General features: G+C 40.4%; 1 protein-coding gene across 16 annotated transcripts in view; it reads right to left on the bottom strand.

Moving 5' to 3' along the window:
• LOC122869858 (dedicator of cytokinesis protein 3-like) overlaps positions 1–21,717 on the bottom strand; it is a 189,469-nt gene that overhangs the window by 87,806 nt on the left and 79,946 nt on the right. For all 16 annotated transcript variants that reach the window (XM_044183299.1, XM_044183326.1, XM_044183316.1 and 13 more), the window contains one exon: positions 5,460–5,515. In XM_044183299.1, the coding sequence (XP_044039234.1) occupies positions 5,460–5,515 (56 nt within the window). The remainder of the gene's footprint in view (positions 1–5,459; positions 5,516–21,717) is intronic.

The raw sequence follows: 21,717 nt of genomic DNA, 5'->3' as shown, positions 1-21,717 counted from the left end.
TCATTCTTCATCCTCTTTCACCTTGCCTGACCTCTCCCTCATTTAGTCTTTCTTCGTTTTGTGTGCAAATGTGCGTCCATATTTACTCCAAGCATATACCAAGCCACTTCCTGCCTCATCTCTCTCTGAAGCTGACACTTCTGTCCTCCATAAAGCCACGTCTGCTCCATCCTCATATTTCTATCTCCTCCACCCCAACAGTCTCTTCTTCTGTGTGCCCCTCTGAGAATAAAATATTTGCATAGAAAATTACAAACACACTCTCTCTGTCTCTCTTTTCAAGAAGAAAAGTGTTTGGGGACATCGTTGTGTCTTTACTTGGTTCAGAAAATAATTAAAGCCCACAGCTGCTTAAAACTTTAAAGCCATTTATTATTCTGTCTCTTGGTTACTTTAACTGACTTTGTTTCACCACAAGTCCTGCCATGTGATTTGATGAGCTTTTATTATTTACATAACAGACAGACCTTCCCATGCTTTTACCAGTATGACATATTTCTTGAAATACTGAATCCAAAGACTTGACATTTAAGACCAATATGGTGGAATGGTTCTCAGACGATTATCTCAATGACCAAGGTTATTGAAGCAATTTGTTTGGAGTTTTTTAATGCATTTGTCCAGCTTTTATGCCTTGAATGTTCTTCAAGTTCTTCTTTTTTTTTTTTTTTTTTCTGCCGACCAGTCCCTAAACTACTGACGAGATGATTCATGCATCAAACTTTCATTTGAACATCACTTTAAAGCAAATTGACAGAACTGAAACTAAACCTCTGATCAGTGAGTATCTGCGGTTGGACTGCGCTCGTTAGAGGTCTCAGCATGCCAACACGCTTCCCAACACAAAAAGAGCTCATACGTTTGCTCTCGCGACAGAAAAGAAAGCATCAAAGAGAGACACTGCCGCTGATGTCAGAACAAAGACAACTCTTATTTGCATACCTTGGCTATAACTTCAGTGCGGGCTGGCTGGTCTCCTGCCCTGGGCTTAATCAATCACAATCCCAAAATAAGTCACAACTTGTTCTTTCACAGTTGACCCCACATGAACCCAAACGCTCGCTACTTGATGGTGAAAACCAAGCAGTGATTCGTTCATTGACTTATCAGCAATGTGGCCCTGAATGTATGGATAAGTAACTAACTTAAACTGGATATTTACAAAAGGTGACTATAATAAAGTTAAATTAAAGACACAACTTAGGTAAGAGAGAACTGCCGATTTGATCTTACACTGTGACCAAGACACAGATTTTCCAGTCTTTATGAAAATTATGCCAAAGCGCCAGGTTATCTCAGTTACAATGTGTCAAGCTGTGACATCTGTAGACTGTAAGCACTCTGTGTATTTTTGTCCAAGTAAGTGTAGATAAGCCATGATACGCTCACTTATGGCTGCAACACAGTATTTACGACACTGCATGAATGCACATAGATATAAATGCGTTTTTGTGTGTATGAAGAGCTTTAGGTATACGTTTAGGGAAAAATGCTACGTGAAATTATTAAGGCAATATTTCCATAGCATAAATAAAAAAACACGTCCTCAGATAATCTGTGATAAGACGCAGCCACCTTGGTACTGAGGTGGCTTAAAACCAGAAGTCAGTGAGAAATATCGAATATAATATAAATAATGATGTGTACAAAGTCTGTACAAAATATGGAAAAGTACTACTATCCTGTCCCGTAGCAGTAAGCAGCATGACAACACTAAAAGTCTGTGGGGAATATTAAAAACTATAAATGCATACATATCTGTAGATAAGATGCATGTTTCTGTTATACCTTTTGCCCTCTTTTTCATACATGCTCTCTCTCTCTCTCTCTCTCTCTCTCTCTCTCTCTGAAACACATAAACATGGTGTCAGAGATGAGTGTCATCAAACTCTATATGCTGACATTAACCTAAGGGTCAAATGCAGGACAGCGGCCATTTGAGTGATCTTGATGGGAGTCGACTGTCACGACACTGCACTGTGTAAACAAGTACACATGTACACACACGTATACACACGGTACTTCTAAAGTTGTAATCTGTACACTTGGTATAGTATTTGTTTTAAACTGAAGGAGGTTCTGCTTTCACACGTTAACAAGTCTTCATGTCAGCAAGATATTTTTTTAAAAATCTGAACAAATGCCTGTAGTATTCGGGCAACAGATACTGTTGGTGCTGGAGCAAAAGCCTGATGAGATTTTGGCGGTGATCAATATCTGATATTAGTCAATAAATTGCAGTATAGTAACAGTGTCACAGTAACAGAATTGATTCCAGTGATTCTAAAACATAACTGACAACAGTATCTTTAACAAATCCTCATACTGTACTTAAACAACAAAATAGTTTGTTTTTTCTAACTGACCTATTGAGCATTTTGCCGATCTGGTGTCCCCATCAGTATGATGAGGACACACCAGTAGCACCTTTTTCAAATTTAGGAAACTATAACATTTGCTTAATGGTAGGGAAAGATAATCTTCACAAAGGAAACAACAGTTGACTGTGTTTATAAGGGGGACATAAACCTTGGTGTTGAAATCACTGTCGAAACACTTTTTACATCTAAACATCCACCCAAACCTGCTGCCAAAGACTTTTCAATGCACTTCAAGAACATCGCACTACTTCCTGCTATTAAAAATACCACAAGAAAGATTCCTTTTCACTTTGCCAGTGGATAACCACGCCTCGTGATATGCACCTGCATGAAAATATGGTCCCAGGAGTCCGACTGAAACAGCAAAGTAAAACTAATCCCAGGTGATGGAGCTCACTGAAGCTTCTAACGCTGACACTGGACTTACAGGAAGAAGTTTGTGCCTGTGATGTTTGAAGTGTGTAGTTTCGATTTCCTTTTTTCATACCTGCATGTGTGTGCTTTTGAAAGTGTCTTTCATATGCATGTGTTTGTTTAAAACGTAACTCCATCTTGTCTGAGTCTTACTGCCTGCAGGAATGCAGCGTGTGTGTTTACAGGTTTATTTGTCTCTCCGGGTGTGATCCTGAAGTGCGGGGGCGCTGCTTTCTGATATTTATAAATGTCAGCTCTGAGATTGGATTCATCCTGCAGAGAAGCAGACAGCTGGCAAAGCGTTCTTCACAGCATCCGGACAACTTGACGCAGTGTTGAAACTGGAGGCTGCTGCACATTCACTCAGCGGTGCCGGCTGGGCCGACTCAACAAGAACAATTTTAAATCATTAAAACACATAAATATAAATATCCGTATCTCAGTGTGTCGACTTAAACAAATGAGACCCTGAAGATGACTGGCAGCTTCTATCTCAAGCCAGAGTGACTGCAAGTGTTTCTCAATATTTAAGGAACAATATGCTAAAAGAAAAGATGTAAATGTTTCTGTCAAACATACTTTAAATAATGTCCACGTGCAGTATATTATGACTGGAAATGTTGTGTAGATTGAGAAGGAGCTCTTTTATTCAAAATTCATGATGATCGCTATGTTCACACACATGTTCAGAGCGACATATTTGCCATAGAAGAAGAGAAGGTTTGTGCTCATTGGCTAATGCTTCTACTGATTTGGGAAGAACCTCAGCTGCCTGGAATATCGCTCCAACGTCTGTCCATTGTTTTGTCTGACACAGTTAGGCCTACGAAAGAGATGAACGCTACAACTTGGAGAGCTGCGAAGGCAGAAGGCAGACTTAACTCTGATGTGGCGTTTTAAAGATGGGATGCCGATGGAGTTATACTGAATTTGTTTTCTGTTGAACAAATAATCAGTTTTAACTATAATAAACTCAAATAATTCAATAATCATTACACCGAAAGGTTTCAGTAGAGTCTGAACACAATGTCATACTTGTTGCGATGGTGAGGAAGAACCCAGTGACACATTTCTAATGACCCGTATTAGTTCATTTTTCACATAGAGGACTTTTTTTAGTCGGCAGTGATTTCTCAGTTTGTGTTTCACTCCTTCCACTACCTGATGTCAATAAATACTCTGAAAGCTTCACCTCTGTTTGCTCTGGATGAAGACCTTCCCTCTTCTCCTTTAGTGCTATACAGTTACAGTTAGTGTGCCATGAAGAAATCCAAAGGATTGGATTCCAGTCTGCAAGAGTTAGTGCCAAACAATATAAAATGCAGTGTAGACGCCGGTACTGGGGATCTGACACTCCGAATCTCATAAGCAGAAACATTTATTGACCTTTAATGAGCATTTCATTTATCAATAACATAGTATAGTAGCAAGATTTGGACAGTGCGCAGAATCCCATATTTGTTGGTAGTTTGTTAGTCTTGATGACTTTGAGCTATGTGGTCACTTGTCTCCCAAGATTTTCAAGTTAAAGTTCACAGAATTTAGACTAAAGCCTTTAAATGAATGTGGATCCTTTATTTGTTTGTCACCTTTGATTCAGCTCGATTTCCGCTCTGATACTCTGACGACTGCTGTGCTGTGCAGCCTTGTTTTTTTACAGTTAGAGTTGGGAACCAAAGCTGAAACAAGAGCAGTGAAGCATGCTCATGCTCTCTCTCTCTCTCTCTCTCTCTCTCTCTCTCACACACACACACATCACACATATACAGTTTATGCTACTTTCAGACCCACTTGGTCAATAGTCCATAACTATATTTGTCATCATGCACCAGCCGCCTAGATTCAGTAAAATACACTCCAACTCTCTCCACTCAAAACTATCTCTTTCTCTATCTCCTGCTCTGCCCTGGAGGTCTACTTGAAACAGTAAAGGATTCACTAATTCCAATTAATTTACTCTCCCTGCCTTTAATTATAAAACTCTTATGCAAATCGAGACACACACTGTAACTCTGATTAATCTGAAGTTTAAAAAAAAAGCTTTCCCAATCATTATGCAAATGTATTAAAATATGTACTCTTGAACTTGGAAGGGAATCAGAAACGAGGAGCTTCATACCTTATTTAGAGAGAATGGGTCTCAAAACAACTGATCCCAACAGAAAACGAGATTTCATCAAATTACCCCTTAAATCGCTTTAGCAAGAAGAAGAAAAAGCCTCTCAGCACTGTGGAAAATAAAGTATACTCAACTGTGGCATCATCCCAGATAAGACGAGAGGAACTTAAGCTTGTATTGTCTTAGACAATTAGATCAGTGCTGCAATGAATAAAGATGCTGACATACATGCCCTATTGTTATTTAAAAAATAGACATATCCTGTGTATAATTTAAAAAAGACAAAGGTGGAAAGAGAAAGATAGAGGAGAAACGAATGTTTGGATACGTGACAAGAGAATAAGGTAAAGTTGGTGTAATCGCTTTGCTGCCGTTATGTGCAACATTGCTTTGGGCCCCCGAAAAGCAAAGGTGCAGACTGAAGTATGATGTTGGAGTAACTGTAGGTGTTGAATTAATCTAAATTGGGAACACTGTGGTCCCAGAGGTAGTGTAGACGGAGCTGAAGCTGTGCTTGGTATAGTCTCGGAGGTTGGTAAACATACCCTCGGTTGGTGACGATGGATTTCTTCAAGTGAATGTAGCTGGCTGGGAAAACTCCCTGGAGAGACAGAGACAGAAAAAACAGTTAAGACAGATAATTAAAACCATTTTAATTTACACAAAATGGCATGTTAACATTATATTTGCATTCTGTGCTTTCTAGCACCGAAACCTCTTGCTGCTGTACGATCACGAAATTCTAATCAGTGTTGCCCGTTGGCCTCAAAGGAGTAATATGATGTTGGTGCATATTCTGGGAAATACCTTATTCATAAATACATTGTATGTCTTAAACACCCATAATTTATTGTATATTAGTAACAGTGTGACCAATCAATCCTTTCTGCCTTTTCTCCTGATGTTAGCAAAACACGGACCGGCAGAAAATGGGTGGATGGATGGATTCTCAGCCGCTATTTCTACAGCTAAACTTAGTAACTTTACAGGCTTTTTGCCACAGGCCGGGGTGCTAAAGGACACCAAATCATTAGGAATCACCCTCTGGGGACATGGATGTCTGTACAAAATTTCATGGCAATCCATCCTATATTTGTAAAGATATGTCAGTCTGGATGAAAGTGGCGGACTAACCGATCGAACGACCTATTGACCTTGTCCTCCAAAGAGCCGTGTCGCTAGAGTGGCTAAAAAGGTTAGTAAAGCTTATATTGCAAATATTAAATTTAATGTAAAGTACCCTCCACTATTTCCCAACCTGTAACACAGACAGACAGAACAAGCTAAATGCATGTAGAGTGAAGACGACCTGACCTGTACAGCACTGCTACAAAACATGCAGGGTGTCTCAGAGGTACACTGTTCAATAATTCATGTAAGGTACTGTGAAGGTTATAATGGAAGCTGCTAGCATACAAGCCAGATTGCTTCATTTGTTTTAATATGACTGGAACGCTTAATAAAAACACTGACATTGCAGACAGAGTAGATATAAAGTCTTTTCTGTTGTTTAATTTCTAAATGTATGTTCTTTGAAACCGGGGACTAGGACTTTTTATATTTCTTGTACCTATTTATTCCAAACAAACTGTTGTGTAAAAGTAAAACTCATCACTTTCATCTTGATTTATTGTGTGTGTGTGAGTATGGCATGGCATTAGGTGCCCTGCCCTCTTAGGTGCATTATTTCTTAATTTATCATGAAGAAATTGTTGGTCACATATATGTTTGTATAAACAATACACATACTGTAGTCTAAGTTTCACAGAGATGCTAGTGCTCACCAACTCGCTCAGCCATGCTATTTTCAAATTAGTTTATTTTCCCTTTAATGTTGCAATACAACAGATGTAAGGCACTGTTTTCACCACAGGTCCCTGACAAGCCAATCAGTGGCTCTGCAGCATGTGTGGCCCCTGGTGTGAGGACCCCACTGACACCCTGTGTAGCTTTTAAGTGTAAAAGTAAGCATTACCTTTTGCAGTGCTGGATGTCACTATTTGAAATGAAACTATTTGCTCTGGGTCCTCCTACTTTATCTTTACACACTATGAATGCTAAACACAATATTCCTCCACGAATGTGGAAGTTATTAGGTATTTTGTGTCACAACATCTTTGTATCTCAAGTGACTGGGGAAATATTTTATGGAAAATGTGAGTGCAGAAAAGAAAAGTTGAATTAACAAAGTGTAGCTGGTGCTGCAGCCGTCTACTGAGGGAAACCGCGACACTGGAGGGATTTCATTCATATTCTACTACATGTTTCAGTGGGGAGAAGAAGAGCAGAGGCAGAGAGGAGGGAATTTATTTTAGGATTGGACGTATGTGTGTGTGTGTGTGTGTCTATTTGTGCTTGGTTGTTTGCTCATGTATGAAAATTTGTGTACACTACTGTGCATGTTTTTGTGTGTGTGTGTTAGTATCTTATTCATGTGTTCCTTCAGTTATCAGTCAGCCTGCATGCCGATGCAGAAAATGTACGTACAGTATTAGCTTAGGTGCCAGCACGTCTGTCCGTCTGTCTGTCTGTGTGTGTGTGTGTGTGTGTGTGTGTGTGTGTGTGTGTGTGTGTGTGTGCGTGTGTGTCTGTGAAGATGTATGTCCTATCTGTGCTCTGAAAGAGCAGCCTCCAGCAGTTAAAGAAAGCCCCCCTGTGCCATCATGCATAATAACCCTGCTGTCTTTTAGGCAACATTCAACTGCTTCTCCTGTCGACAGAGATGTATTCTGCTGCGTCTGTCAAAAGACCTTTTAGGGTCAAACATCGCATAATAAAGCACAGGGGAGCACCTTCCTCTGTTATTTAAGTGTGAATGTATTTTTGGACGAGACAAAGAGGGCGTCGGAGAGAGAGAGAGTCGGAGAGAGACCTATAAAGACAGGAAGAAATGAGAACAGTAGCGCTAAGGAGAAATAGAGTAAGTGTGGTTAGCCATGCATTTGACAGGAGTGGTTCAGAGGTGCCGGCCCTGCCTCCAGAGAGCTCGCTCAATTACCTGTCTGCCCAAAAACCATAAACACACACAGTTTGGAAAATGTCCTCTCCATACTCATACTGGCCTCACAGCTCTGCTCCACTGCTGCATCTTCAAAACTCTGTTCTGGGATTCTGCACCTTTCTGCCATCTGATGTTAGAGAACAAACACGAATATAACTGAGTACATTTACTCAAGTAGTACTCAAGCAGGATTTTGAGGTGCTTACTTTACACTTCTACTTCACTAGATTTGAGAGAAATATTGTACCTTTTACTGCACTACATCTTGTTTTGCAGCGGCTCACTGGTTACTTTGCAGATTAGATGCAGCTGAATGCCTTTGCAGAGGAGCTGATCGGTTTATAAACAGGATTAAGAGACTACAGCCATGCTAGCGGCTCTCTGAGGCTGTACTGCGGCACAGTGGTGCTTGGAGCTAAATGCTAATGGCACAATGCTAACATGCTCACAATGACAATACTGCCATGCTGATGTTTTGCAGCTATAATGTTTATCATGTTCATCATCTTAGTTTCTGTTAACATCTGCTAGCATTAGCACTAAACACAAAGTTCAGCTTAGGCTGATGGGAATGTCATTAGTTTTGTATTTAAGTATGTAATCATAAACAAAAGTATTAGAAATTTTGACCAAATGATGGCGCTAGAGAGGTAAAGTCGGGGGTCACCACAGTGGTAAAAATCCCCCCACTCTCCAACTTTGGTTTATACGAGTTTAGCCCAATTTATTCAAGTCAGAAGAACTGCATCTCTTTTTTGTGTGTTCTTTAACACTTTCTCACCTTCACTTTTTATTTTCATCCACACTGGTCTAACAGTGATGGTTACTTGTTGGTTACTTGTTTATTGCTGTGTTATTATTATGAGAGAGTAAATCAGACTAAAGTAGAATAAATAAATAAATAAATAAGTGGTGCATGTGAAATTGAGCCCTGCTGACTTAGAATCTGGTCAAATGTGTTTTTTAGACTACAGTTGGAGAACACATTGCAACCGTGGCCGGACTTTTATCACCTGTATCAAGGCTAATACACACCACAGCTATCTGTTAGCTGTCTCACTTTTTCACAGCCACTTCTTAACTGAAGCCCCTGGATGATGATGCCGAGTGTGGCAGAAATGGGACAACGACATACTGTAGCACAAAAAAAAAAAATAGGCTGCAGTGGAAACAAACACTATCACATAATCCTGGAGAGCATCGTGCTCGGCTTCTGCCTAGTTGTCAAAAGTCTGTGTCTGCCAGTTCGGACACTTAACACAGTTCGCGGTCACATGAACCGAGGATCTCAGGCAGGCAAAGTCCGTCTCTGCGTTTAAATCTCTCCTTAAAACTCACTTTTATCTTAGGGCTTCTTCTGGACTGATGGCATTTGTTGTAATTGTTTTGTCTTGCTTATGTCTTGGATTTTATTTACTTTTATTCGTGCAATAATGAACAGAGCTGAACTGTGTCTGCCCTATTTCGATGTCAAGCTCATATGTTAGAACAGTGTTGCTATGATAATAGAGACATCAGATGGAGACCAGGTAGTATGAAGCGTGTGCAACACAAACACAGTGTTGAGCACACCTTGTTCCTGTTCGCCTAGTTAGCTGTGACAATGGATGGCTGTTAACAGGTCAGTGCATACAGAACACCTCAGGCTCTTCTCTGATGCTACTTGGCTCAAAGTGTGTGTGTGTGTGTGTGTGTGTGTGTGTGTGTGTGTGTGTGTGTGTGTGTGTGTGTGTGTGTGTGTGTGTGTGGTGGGCAGGAGGTCATCAGAGTGTTGTGTTGTTCCTAATTAAGCTGTTGGCGTTGAAGCGATGGTTCACTTAAAAATGTCACCTTGTTACAGAAAAAGAGAGAAAAGAGGGAGAGAGAGAGATAAAAATAAACTAATGTATAGGCAGACAAAGAGAGAGAAAGAGACAAAAGCATAAGAAAGGATTCGGAGGCACAAGCATGAGCGAGCAAGAGAGGAATGGGGAGACAACAAAAGAACAAGGCTGCAGTAAAAATGTCATCCACCCACAAATAATGCAGTCTCCCTCTGGACCAGTCAGCTGCAAATACTGTATGTCACCTTGTTTTGACCTGCGTGTTATGTGCCGTCCAGGGGCCGATCACTGTGACACAGCTGAGATATGAAGTATCTCAACAAACAGTCAAAGAAAAAAAAGGAAACAGAGAAACACTGGATGTTAGAGACAGAGAGATGCACAGTGGAAAATCAGAAGACTGGGGCAGAGAGATGATTATAACTCCGAGACACTGTATAATGACATACCCTTTCCCTTTCTTTCTACCCTGTAACTCCTAACAGATGTTTACTGTTTATCAAAGGCACAAACCAGCGAATTGTTTCTTTCCAACAATTGTCCAGGAGACAAATCCAAGCAAATACAAATAATGGTTTATTATCCACATAAATACTCCAAGCTCCGCTGTGTCTGATAGGCTCTATTGTCCATATGTGTGTGTGAGACTGTGTGTAAATGTGCATCTGTTCGTGCAAACAATACTGGCTTAGATTCACATTTAGACACTAATATACTGTATCATGTCCAACTGCGTAAAGAGAATGCTTAAGACTCTAATTTCCAGGATTTCCAGGATACGGACATTCTCTGTAAAAAATAACAAGGATTTCATGGATTGGATGGATATGATTTAGCCTCGCTCACAGTAGGCGTCTCCATCTCACTGATCTTTAAATTAGGGGCGTCGGACTCCTGTGAGGCCTCATAATAAAGTTTAAATATAAAATGGAACATGAAAAACAGTTTAGGATTTTTAGAAGTTATATAGTATGTATGTAATACTGAGTGTGTGTAGTCTTGTAGACTTTTGAAGTTGGGATGCAGAGATCAGCGGGGACTGATGCTCATATTCAGCTGGTCCTCCATCTTCTTCTCTAATGTGAACTCCAAATGAGATCAATAACAGCAGAGAGCACAGACAAGTCCATCATGTTTAACTGAAGTTAGAGAGACAAGAAGCAGACAACAGTCCTGTCTCTAATGTTAATGTGGGTGTTCCTTTTCACTGCCCCTGTAAATTATTCAACATCTCACCATCTACAACATTGAGTCCATCTGTCTTAATGGATAGTCTGACTCCTCTAACCTTCATGGCAAAACAGTTTGGACCTCTCCTCCTCCCCGTCTACCTTTATATTTTCTACTCACAGCACTGCTGAATAAAAGCACCTCACTTCAAGTTAGTACATCGGTTAATATATATATCATGTTTAAAGGGGATCATTTTAATGCCATACAGACTAAAATTTATAAAGATCCATTGAAAGTGAAAAGCAAGAACTCCTCAAAATCAACAGCAACAGGTTATAAATCCTTTTAAAAACTTTCTGGGTAGTTGCAGTTTTTTCCTTTCTTTCTGTGCAGTTTTTAGAAAGCAAGCACACTTTTCCTGGAAAAAGCTATTTAATGCACACACACGTTTATTCTCATTGCGGCAAAAAAAACCCCCACCATAATAAGTCCTATATTCCCCATACATATCAGACTGATAAAATAGTTTTAATAAAAGTTTCTAATATGATGAGCAACTTCTTAACTCAAGGTGACCCACTGCAGGGAAACTCTGGGATGCCTCAGGCCTTTAAATACGTTGTGAATTCACAAAAAAACTAAAATCAATATGATAAGAAAAATGTGCAAAAAGATAAAAATTTCATTGCAGGTGTTTGTTTGTTTTTACAGACTGTAACTGTAGTCACAGATCATCATATCAGCAGTGAGTTGCTGATGTTTGCTTTCAGTGAAATTGCAATATTTGCCTGAATTCAGACTGACTTCGTCCCTCCACTCTCACTCTCCCACGTTTGTCTTTGCTAGACTATTAAATAATTAATGGTCTTTGTAACCTTACTGCTGACCAGTGGTGAAAACGCTCGGGGTCATAAATGATTTAACTGATGATTTGGATGCAGACAGTCCCCCTTAAAAAGATGCTGATATATCGTCTCTGTGAGAAAAGGCTACTTTGTGGCCTTTTAGACCTGCATATTGAGGGAATTGTGTGTAATTACACTAAGAGAATCTGATGAATAACAGTTGTTGGAAAATTAGCTGAACAGATTATTTGCAAATACTTTTTCATTTCATTATTACTTGAAAATATGGAATTTGTCCGGCAAAACTTCTTGTCAAAGAGCTGCTGGAGGTAAAGGTAGTTTAGGGTCGGATCATCAGAGGGAGGCGCTTATGAGTTAAAATAATATACCGAAAAATGCTAGAAAATGACATTGTAAGAGACACTCAGGTTTGTGACATTCACTTCTTCAGCAACTACTGTCATGAAGCCCTTGAGCAAGACAACAACTCATTATGTCTGAATGGATCCACACCGAGGTCGACAGTCGAAGGCTCTATCACTGATGTCCTGAAAGTGTGTAAATGTTACGTACGATTGCACAAATGGCTTATATGCATGCTCAGTCAACGTCTAGATAATGAAAATGTTCTGAAAGGATAGCTACAGCACGAGTGGGACACTTAGTTTAACATCTGGAGATGAACCGTGCATGCATAACAGACAGTCAAGTCAACCAAATCTGAAGAGTGCGGGTCATTTCACTGAAATCTGGATTCCACCAAGCAGCCGAACCACATCAAATCTCCACAAGATTATCCGTCTAAAAAAAGATGGTTTCAGTTTCAGGACATGGACGGATTTGACGTAAATGTTGCCTTAATTTGACACGGTGGTTTTAGTAAACCAGCAGCGCTGAAACACAGCTCAAATATTCCAGATTAGTCACAGCACGTTTACTCACAGTGACAATGTCCAAACTTACATCAGACAGGTAGAACTGGGTTTAAGAACACATGGTGCTCAAATACTTAAGTCTCTACATACAGGACGCACTGAAAAGGTTTGCATATAATCTTAAAAGTGAGAGGCAGAGCTGAGGTATTGCGAACACTGTTTCAGGTCAGTAGCAGGGCATCGGCTGTGAAAGGAACAAAATGTTACAGCACAACATGAAGTGAGAGAGAGTCCTTACTGATCCCTGCTTATAAAGACAGTGGGCGGTGACCACTTAGTCATGGTAGAGGGCATAGCATATTAAAAAACACTTTAAATATCACCGTATGCAGTTTAAAGCACTTATCAAAGTCAGTAGAGCACACAGCTATCAAACACTGCGCAAAAGTTCAAAGTCGTAGTTGGAAACATTAGCAGATTGCATCCTGCTTAATGTGTTGGTTTCACCCTTTTTAGCTCATTTAGCACACTCATCTCAACATGAGCTGGAGCCTCGGTGGGTGAGATGGATCTCCTGGCTCATCAGTTCACACACATGGAGGTCGGTGTGTTTCTGTAAGTGCTGCAGAGGAAATGTTTTTGCATGACTAAAATATCACTCTGTTCTCTCCTCCTTTTTATGATCAATCTGTTTTCCTCACATCTCAGTTGGTCTGATCATCGTAGCCTTTTGCCTCTTCTCTCTTTTAAGCCCATTTCTTCCTCCTCTCCCTGATTTTTCTTATTACAACCACATAGTACATTCTTTTTCGTTGCCACTTCACTGGTCTCCAGCCCCCGTTCTACTGCTGTACAGTAATTACACTCTCTTTTGTTTCATTCTTATCACACCTGCTAATGAGCTTGTGATAAACTGCCATTCATTGTGTCCCAGTCAGTTCTGTCACAAGCTGAAAGCAGGAAAAAGGGCTGCAGTTGTGCTTCACTCTCCTGTCTTCTCTTTTACCTTGCTTTCTTCTTCTGTGTCGTCCTTCTACTGTCCTCAAGGAGTTTATCTTCTATCCTGAACCTTCCCATCTATTCTGTGCTATTCTACTCTATTCAGAGCTCTTTTGTTGCATTCTGCTCCGTTCATTGTCCTTGTTGAAAGCAAGAAAAAGGACTGTGTAATTCCCAAGTACAGCATTATAATGGGTCTGGTCTATAATTTCATGCAGTGGTTCTGACTCGGCTGGGATGATAAAATAACAACTGCAGAACTGTACAACTGCCTACAATGAGCGTCTTTCTAAACAGTCTAAGAAGGAGGCATTTCCACTGCAATGACATTGTGCTATTAGCTTCATTAAGGCAAGAAGATCCATAGAGTCTCTCTCTCTCTGTCTGTTTGCACATTGCAGACCGACCTGCAGAATTTCAAATTGCTGCTCCTGGCTGATATTTTTGGAAGACTGTTCACATCTAGTCATACTTCATAGTTATATGAACTGACAGCAATGTCCAAAAGATCCACATTCTCTGCATAAACAAACATCAGTTTTGTAGCTGCATCTTTCCTGCTGGTTTTCAACACATTTTGGTTTCAGTTTGAACCTTTGAGTTTTTAAGGAAATGTCTCCCTAAATAACAGTCCAGACAGTTTCGCTTCCATTGCTGTAACTTGTTCTCCTCTGTGTCCGTATTGGCTCAGCTAAGTAGATACCATGCCAAAATGATGTCTGTTGTCTCCAGTGAAGGACATTAACTTTACATTTGTCATCTCTGACAAACTCCAATGTGATCGATCAACTACAAGTCACATGTAGGCAGCCGTATGTAGACAGTTATCACGCCTCTGATGTTGACTCAGATTAGAAAACATGAGATCTGTTAGACACGAGGGGAACGCCGTGAAAGCCCAGTTTCTGAAGGCTCGTGTTTATGTGTTTTGCTGCAGCGAAGGGTGCGTGTGAAAACGTCTCCCAATGTCTTTACAGCCAAACAAGAATTACCGCTGTCCAAGATGATGAGGAGCTCAAAAACACATCCGCTTCCAAGAGCCTGACAGGAGTGAGTATGTGACAGGCAACACAAATGTGGGATTTACGTTATTTAATGGTATTATTTAATGTTTCACTTTTATGAGAGAAAGGGCTTCAAGGATGAGGACGTTTTAACAGTATTAACAGTATCTCAGGCAAACTTTCCCTGTAACCTCAAAAAGTCTTCTTCCAAAAACTGGTGTTTTTTTGGGGGGGGGGCTTAAATTTGGGCCGGTACAGTAGTTAAGAGAATATAAGGACATTGCTGAATATGAGCTTCATTCCAGACTGTTTCACCCTCAGATCATTGTGTTGTGCTCAGCTTTCTGACACCGAGGGACTGCTGGCTCTGCGATGGCGACATTTTCAGTTTTTACACTCATAAATTCTTGTGTTTTGTGGTTGTTTTATTGTTGTCTTATTATTGGGTCAGATTAGGTTCCAACTCAGAACAAACTGCACTACAGTCTCTGTGCAGTTATTTTGCCTTGTTTTCTACACCGCAGTATCTGTCTCGAATGTCTTAAATTTCCATATAGATGTCAACAGTCTACAGAATTCTATTTCTTCATCTTCCGTTCAGTCTGAGTTTGAAGAGATCCTCTGTCCCTTTCTAAATTACATACAGTACAAACACACACTCGGACACACACTTACTGGCAGCTCACAGACCCAGACAGACAGAGGTCTAAACCATATTTGTATTGTGCCAGGTGTAATCTCCACGCATTGCTCCCTGCAGAGAGAGGCCTTTTATACCTGCTGTTTGTGGCAGTGATTAGGAGCTCGACATCCCAGAGTGATAAAACCCCCAAAAGCAAACAGACTGACACCAATACACACTCAAATATATTTCCTTTCTATCTCTCTCTTCACCTATTTTTCCTTCCAGTAATTTGCTTTCAGATGTCCAACCAGGAGGATAACTTTGACCTTCAAGGAAGGAAATGTGTAATACTGATACTGCATGTTACGTGTATCAGCTAAAGGCACAGCAGGCAAATGGTGAAGGCAAAGACCACGACACACGCACAAACCGACAAAAAAAGATGCAAACTCACACCTGTTGCAAGCATACAATACAGTGTAGCGAGAGAGCGTGAACTACCGAGCGACATGAAAGAGTAGATAGAGGACAGCAGCTTCAGTGAAGATGTCCACACGGACTTTGTCTTTGTTTCAGTTCTATTTTACATATTTAACAAGCTGGATTTCATCCACGCATCACTGCCAAACTGTCTCTAAACGTTCCTGCCACCTCAAGTCTAAACTGACACTCTTGTCTCAACCGAACATCATACAAGAAACTGTCCATTTCCCCACACTGCACATTACTGACAACCAAAGTACAGAAATACATTTATCATTTTACAAGCTATGTATAAAGTAAATGAAGGCTTAAGAGAGAAACTACTGTAAAGAGAAGTTTTCAAGTGATTATTAAACCAGTCTCTAATAAACACGAGCTGGACCTCGATTCCTCACTAAAACTCTTCCTATAAATGCTTTTACATTTGCAGGGTGAGAATGACTGTAGATCAGTGCCTCCTGTAAAAAGGGTCAAATCATTTTTAAAAAATCCTGAATACCTGCATTAGAATCTGTGAACTATGTTTGCTTTAAAGTGAATGTTTTTGTTCCTTTCAGTTCATCTTTTAGCCTCTACCTTTATAATTCCCACTGATGCTTTCTGTGAATACAGCTGGTGGTTGATTGCACATAAGTGATTATGTTCAAATAATAAAAAATACTTAATCTCACACAAACTATAAACAAATAAACAAAATAAGTGCAAAACCTGAGGTAAAAATGTTCTGCAGTATAAATGGATGATTTTATTTGAAAACTGTCTGACTGAAACTTTAATGTCTGTCTTGAAAGCTGAGCATATAAGCAGCTGAGATATCGAGCATAGCTCAAACATTTAAAAAAAAATGTAAAGCCGTATTTGCATACTTTTTATTTCAAATGTTTAGATTACGTCCGACAGACTGGTGTGCCTCTTTAATGTTTGTCAGTGCATGCTGAAAAACCATGAAAGCTCTCAAGCTCATCAACAAATGTTTCTGTGAATTATTGGACTTGAATTTAGATTCTGGATGATTTTACTTTATAAATTATATTATGCAGTTGTGCTTGCTAGAGTATACCAGACAGAGCACTGAAGAAGAAACCATTCAGTCTGAACATTTAACTCAATATCTTAGAATGAGACATTAAGTCTAAAAATGTGGACTTCGACAAGTGACGGCCTGTATTTAACTGCATGTGTGGTATGTGCAGTGTGTGCAGTGTGTGCAGTGTGTGCAGTGTGTGCAGTGTGTGTAGTTGATGTTGATATCAGAGCTGGGTTTTTGCAGAGAGCAGCAGAGGGCAGAATATGACAGCAGTGAGCCAAACTGAGCTGATCCATGTTTAAATGGACTGATGACCGTGACTAATGCACAGCGAGCACAGTCCCAAAGGCCCCACTGATTGTGTGTGTGTGTGTGTGTGTGTGTGTGTGTGTGTGTGTGTGTGTGTGTGTGTGTGTGTGTGACAGAGAGAGAGAGAGAGTGTGTGTACATGTATGTGTGTATTTGTGTTCTTCGTTTCTGACCCTCTACCCTGATTGGTCTAATAATCTCTGCTGGAAGGTGACAGGACAGGCAGTCGCTTCCACCGAACTTAGCTAAGCACACACACATTCGCATACATGGCATTTAGGCTGGATGTCACTGGGAAAGAAGGACTATGGTCGCTTCTTGCTGAGTGTGTGTGTGTGTGTATTTACACCTGGCTCAGAGCAGTTGGCAGACAGGTGTGTGTTCACTTTGGCAGAGTAGATCAGCAGTCACCTCACATACTAACATAACGCCCTTCCTTGCCCTGCTGTGGGAGGTGCATCAGTGACACCAGAGAGCCAGTTACACACACACACACACACACACACACACACACAGATTGACAAACATTTTACGTTTTTTTTTTTAAATGTTTCTCTGATCTAAAAAGATGCAAAAGATTATAAAACGCACAGAAAAAAATCTTAAACTTATACCCCAATTAACTACTATTGCCAACAACACTCACAACTAAATGTCCCTAAATGCCAACAGTACACTTCACACACAGCATCTTCAGGGATTCGTCACTATCTGGGCAGCCAGCCCTGCTGCTGCTTTTATTCTAAAGAGAAACTCATGCATTATATTTAAAGGTCAGGGCGGAGGGACACAGACATCTCAGACCTTTGCTAGCTGAACTTTACCAGTTTAAAGTGGAACTGATGAGAAGGGGTCTTAACTTTATAGCATTGTTACTCTACATGGCAGCAGTGTTATTCAGACATAAATTATATGTCCAAAAATGGACAATATCCCGCATATACAATGAGTCCTACACACTGATTCATTGAGTGCAGTGTGCAAAATAACACATGAGCTCTGACAAAAAGCCCAAACTTCTGTTGACAGAGCCCAGGTTAATATAGCACGTTAACGTGTGCAGTCTGGACCAGTCAGGGAAGTTCACACAGACTGATTAAAAAGGCTGTCACACCCAAAACATTCTTATGTTAGCAGTTAATATAGCAAGCAACAGAGATTTTCCTAAATTTCCAACATACAGATTCGCTTAAAAGGTTTAACACATTTTTGCGACAATTAATACAATTAAGTTGTGCTCGGTAGCACATCCAAAACTTAAATAACGAGGAATTAAAGACTGGACACATCATTTCCATTTCAACACTCTGATGAAGGCTTTCCTTGTTGAAGCATGCTGGTATTTGGTATTGGTTGGTATTTTATATGCTACACCTGCTAATGCAATCCAATATAATCCAACGCAATCCAGTAGAACAACCCTGCAATGAATCCTATGGTTATGAAGCCTATCATATTCAGTTCTTGTTGAAACTGTCAGATGTGTGTTTCCTATGAAGCCGTAGTTAGTGTTGTACTGGACCGACTCTCTCACAGCTTAATGCAAACAACTCCTCATTAATCTAATCTGAGCTGTAAGAAACACTGCTCTCACCGACCGCGAGCTGCCCTCTCTTCGGCCCTGATGGTCTGGGTAATCTGAATGCTGATGAACCTCAAAGTGTGAAGTTCTCTATAGTGCTGCTGGATTAGAGACGAGTCAGAGCAGGAAGGCATTTCCCGAGGGAGACAGAGCGATTCGTTTCGACCAGCGAGCCTATTGTAGAGAAACCAGGTGATTAGGGTGGAACTAACAGGATTGGGCTGATGCCTCGCTGCTGGGAGAGTGAGGCACAGGAAGAGGCAGCGCACATACACATTCACATTTACACACACAAACACACAACACAACAAGGCATGCAAAGATATGAATGCTGTTGCATGCAAGTGGGCATAATTATGTTGGTTGTTTGCACACGTGGCACAATCACACACATTTCCACGTGTCTCTCTTTATACTATAGTAAACACACACACACTCACCATACTGCAAAGTAAAGTTGCAAGTGTGTTGTGGTTTGTCACTTTGTAATATTTAACATTTTGGTTCATCGGATAACTAAAGACAAGTAGACTGTGATTATCAGCTGTTCTGAGGACCTCTCTCTGCTCTGAGACTGTTATAACCAGTGTTGGACTGGACAGTAAACTGGTGTAAATGCGGTTTAGCCCAATACAGCGTTAAAACAGATCCCTGGGGTGTTTACGTTACGAGTTACACAGCTCTGCATGCTTCCTTGCATTTTTGTCTCTTGAACATCTTGGCGTCCCTCATTTTGTTTCCACTAAAGAGAAAGGAACCTTCCTCTGAAGCCCTCCGCTGCGCAGCACCTTACGTAACTGACAGGTGCTCGATCAGATGGGCAGACAGACGAGCCCTGATAAAATAAACATGTTTTCCTGAACCGTGATGTTCATTCTCCTTTCTATACAGTTCTCATGAAGTAAGTTACTCTCGTTAAGCATGCTTCAGTTTCAAGTTTACAAAATATAATTCAGCTTTTGTCACAATAATGGCTATGTAACAGATCGTGTTTGAGGTTAGCAACAGGTGTCTCAAATCAAACAGTGCACAGCTGTTTTCTGTGGATTTTCTACCTTTAAGTTCATTGCCTCCTGCTGCTCTGTTACTCCACCTCTGAAAGAAAGTGTAGAATGACAAGACTTTGTGGTCTTTGATTTAAAAGATCATGGTTTTGAATCTCGACATGTCTATTTGGTTCTGTCTAGCACTTTCGGGTTTCAGTGGCTGTTGCAACAAAAGTGAACGAGAGTTGCTGAGCTCTCTTTGCTAAGCAGTGCTCTCAAGATCCCTGATATTTAATTTGCATGAGGAAACCTGAGCTTCAACTTTTTCTTATTATACCTGCTGTGCTGTATCCCATTGCCCTTGTTGTAACCTAGAGAAATGAATGGCAGTGCGCCGCCCACAGCCAAGCTGTTATGTTAGTCAACCATAAGTCAAGATGCTCTCTGGAGGTGCAGCCTTGGAAGCTCCCAGCAAGATCTTTTCACTTGCAAGCTTGTTTTTTTCACGGAGTCGACCTTAACCCTGTCTGTACCTATCTGAGATTAGAAGAGCTTCTTTTAAAGACTTATTCCATGTATGACATCTTACTCTTATTTAACGTGTACCAACTTACATGCTGTCTGTATTTCAGGTGCTTCATTTCACATAGTTAGCAGTCTGTTTGTCTAAAAACTGAAAAGTGTTCAACACTAACAATTAACACAACTTAAGAATGCCATCTTAAACTTATTTCAGTGGTTCTAACAGCCGGACCCACGGCCTTTAGAAGACCACGGAGTCCACAGCAAACTGAGGAATAGTCCCGTTTCCCTATTTATCAGAGGCGCTGCGGCATCCTGGAACTGTGCATTATGGAAATCCAGTGCAGAGTGTGTACCACACAGCCTGCTCCAGATTAGTCTGCCGTAGAGGAGGGCTATATGGATACAATCCTCTTTTATATTTTGGTAGCGACACTGTGCATATATAATGTTATAAAACATTTCTGGAGATTCAATAGAGGAACTGTCAATATATAAAATGCCATTATGGGAATCACAGTTTTTGGATAAACCTGCAAAATTAAATTGACAAATTACCTACAAACCTAATCACACTGACGCGAAATTCCTGCAAATCCAACTTACCTTAAAGCAGTCCTGCTCGATGCTTTGCAGCACTGCCCACACAAAGACCTGATTCATCCACAATAAGTGGATCCAGTGGATCAGTCAACAAATCTCTATCATGTCAAAGAATACATCGTCACTGTCGACCGACCCTTGGGTGCTGTAACATCAGAGAGACGCTTTCCAAGTGAAATCACAAAAGTAATTAAAGTCCTAATTTTGAGCACCATCAAAAGACTGTGACACAAGTTCCATGAGCAACTTTAAATGTCACTTCAAATGAGTGTTTTTGGTTTGTTGCATGTGTTTGGGGGTTGTTGACATTAATAATTAACTCATTTAAAAACATCTCCAAGCCAAACTAGAGGTGCTTCTGTTTTATTTAATCAACTCTCACTTTCTCTTGCTGCCTATTTCTAAGACGAAATACAAAACCCAAGCAGATGATCTGTCTTATGTTAATACCGCTCCTATCTACAGCACAGAACTCCCAGCAGGGGACCACAACAGCTAGAGGAAACATTGCGGTCTAGATATAGTAAAGCTAGACTTTAATAAAGCCTCTTACGTACACACAGAGCAGGACGGCACAAAGTAAAATAAAATAGAAGGCTGGTGCATAGAGGACAGAGGGACAGAGCAGGACAAAACACAAAAGAGGCTCTTTTTTTTTTAAAGACTGAAAACCCAGAAGCTCGTGATCCAGACATGGTGCTTAAAAAGAGAGCTGGATATGAAGCTGTTAGTGTGAGTCATATCCAGCACAGGGTCAGCAAGGCTGCTTCAATAAAATCTGTTAAAGGACTGTTGATTACCTAATCACACTGCACTGCATTCATCAGACATAATACTTAAAAATCCACTGCAGTACTTAAAGTCACACATGCACTCTGATAAGTTAAATTCGGGGGTTTGTCTTTGCTTCTAAACAGAACAAAATGTTACGTGGAAATGAAGAAAT

This window comes from Siniperca chuatsi, linkage group LG2 (genome assembly GCF_020085105.1).
Source record: "Siniperca chuatsi isolate FFG_IHB_CAS linkage group LG2, ASM2008510v1, whole genome shotgun sequence".
NCBI lineage: Eukaryota > Metazoa > Chordata > Actinopteri > Centrarchiformes > Sinipercidae > Siniperca > Siniperca chuatsi.
This window is presented reverse-complemented; position numbering and strand designations above follow the sequence as displayed.